The following is a 2,599-nucleotide window of genomic DNA, read 5'->3' as shown; positions in this document are numbered from 1 at the left end:
TCCTCCTAAAGATTAGTTATCTAAGGTCAACTGTTAGAGCCCACTACATGAACAGTGTTACTGATGAACTAATCACACCCATTAGCTCAGTAAAACTGTCTCCATATTAGCTAAGCTCTTTAATTCCAAACACAGTGACTTGACCTTGAAAAAAAAAAGAACCCAAAAACCAAACAAACCCGAAGCAGAGAGTTGAAATCCTTGCACAGGGTTTATCGCCCCCGTTCTCTGTGTGTGTTGTTGATTGTTTTTTCCAGCATGTCTTTTCTGCTAGCAGCATTTAGACTGTGTCGTAAACGTGAAAGTCGGTAAGAGCAGCGCCCGTGCGTTTGATCTGAATGACAGAGTTTGTCTGTGTGTTGATTAAATGCTTAAAAAGCTTTGTGAAGAATGCAGGAACAGTGTCAGTCCATGTCTACATGCTTTTTGTTTGTTTTTTTAAAGAAGCAATTATTACCATCTGTAATTGCTGTTGTGATAACCAATATGGCTGTGCGAAACGCTTTCTCAACAAACACACTCCTCCTCTCTCGCTCTCTTTCTTTCTGTCACTCTTCCTGTTTGTGAGAGCAGCGACAGCACACCTGCCTTTTGGTTTGGGGCTTTACTGTCTTACCTTCTTTTATTTACCTTCTTTATTTCCTCCTCCTCTTCCTCCTGTTTTTTGTGCTCCTGTATCTGCTGACCTTGTCCCGTCCCGTCCCAACGCCTGCCTGCCTGCCTGCCTACCTGCCTGCCTGCCTGCCTGCCAGAGGGTACAGAAGGCTGCCAAAATCAAGAAAAAGGCGGTGTGTAATAAACGGAACAAAAAGAAAGACCCTTTGGCCACTTTACTTCCACTCTCACCTTTTATTTTTTGACTTCATATTTGCCTGTCTGTGTATCCTTTTCCATTTGTGTCTCAAACACTTGAATGTTCATGCACTGAGTTCAGCAAATCTGTGTCAGGTTTATCTCTGTCCTTCTGTTTGCGGAAAAAGAAATCTGTATCTCCAGAAATATTGTAGAACTCTTTAAAACTAACAATTATATTGTTATTTATTAGGCAAATACCAAAGTGAGTCATTTTATATACCCAAATTTGAGCCGGCCCACTTCTCTGAGATGCCATCAATTATTCAAGCATAACAGTCAAACTAATGTTTTTGTTCAGGAATGCAAGTAAATAACTGTAATTTAGGATTTTAATCAAAATTAAATGATGTGCTTCACTGTGTTTTTCAGTCTTTTGTTTTTTAGTATTAGAAATATGCAGGATTAACCATTACAGAAGCATTAAAATCCTTTGGGTTATAACCAGTACTGTCACTTAGACTGGGTGGTGGGCTAAAAAAATTGTCAAGCACTGTATATGGAAAGAACAAAGAAATAACTGAAATAAATGTGATGCAAATACATCCCACGCACACACATTAGAGACTTTTTTTTTCTTTTATTTCCAGTCATATTGTTATTTGTACATATTGTTATTCTCCAAAACATACCGTAGGGTTAGAGTTAATTTTCTATTGTACTGATACATCAGGGGTATATTTAATGTGTTTTTGTATGTTTTGCACGTCTCATACTGTGACTCATTCAGTGACCCTTTTGCCAATTTCTTACGTAAAATAATTAGGATAAATTGAACCGAGTGAATATTATGTTACATTAGAAAAATGCAAAAGAGATCACGTTAGTGATTAAATCACATTCCCGTATATACAAGATAAGCATTGCCTATAGACAACATTAACATTTACTATTGTAGGGGCTAAAGAGTGCTTTGTTTACCTAGAATTTTTATTTTCCTTATATGGAAACAGAGTTGCTTTTATATTAGACTAAACAACCAGTGAAACAAAGTAGCATAACGTGTTACTGACATGAATTATTATCATGAATTTATAATATGGGGATTCTGTGTCTGAAGCTTCTATCCCATTAAGACTTAATGCTGATTGGCTGTCCTTCTCAAACAGAACAGCAGGTGGGTCGGGCCGCTGTGCTTACAACCCAAGCTTTGTGTCCGAACCGACCATATTATGTGTGTCTCCAAGACACAGTACAGACCAATAGTAACCAATAGTGTCTGAAGCGTTTAGATCAATCTGAAGCCTGAAGATTTTGTCTGTCAGATTTAGTCTGACACTGTTCCAGTATAAATATAAGAAAAAATAAGGAAAAGCATAAGAAGTTCCACAGATTAAAAATATTTATGTATTTTTCTACCATAGGTTCAAAAATCTATAATCATTTTAGTCATTAAAGTGATATAACTGGCTTTAATCATGTGTAAGAGTTGTCATTTCTTCTTTCTAACCAAAAACTCTGAAGCTTAAAGGGTTTGCAAGATTTCTAGAAAAAGGTCAGCGAGCCAGCGGTCGTAGCTTCCTCACACATACCAAGACCGGACAAGGAAACAAAGCGTGACATATTGAACAGAAAAATCTTCTACCTCAAGGCCAAATGCAGGCAAATGTAAATCACATGCCAGCCACAACTTATGTTTGCAAAAACTAGTTTGTACCCTAAAGAAAATTAATTACTATTCATTCTATTTTCTGATACTGGATATGGACAGAAAATGATGAACTAATGACAGGTCACAGTCTCTCTC

General features: G+C 37.2%; 1 protein-coding gene across 1 annotated transcript in view; it reads left to right on the top strand.

Annotated features, from left to right (window-relative positions):
* apba2b (amyloid beta (A4) precursor protein-binding, family A, member 2b) overlaps positions 1–2,599 on the top strand; it is a 78,796-nt gene that overhangs the window by 61,520 nt on the left and 14,677 nt on the right. Inside the window, exon 8 of the mRNA XM_013908477.1 lies at positions 753–788. Within this exon, the coding sequence (XP_013763931.1) occupies positions 753–788 (36 nt within the window). The remainder of the gene's footprint in view (positions 1–752; positions 789–2,599) is intronic.

Source organism: Pundamilia nyererei, unplaced genomic scaffold (assembly GCF_000239375.1).
Source record: "Pundamilia nyererei isolate P.nyererei 1_Seehausen unplaced genomic scaffold, PunNye1.0 scaffold00011, whole genome shotgun sequence".
Lineage (NCBI taxonomy): Eukaryota > Metazoa > Chordata > Actinopteri > Cichliformes > Cichlidae > Pundamilia > Pundamilia nyererei.
This window is presented reverse-complemented; position numbering and strand designations above follow the sequence as displayed.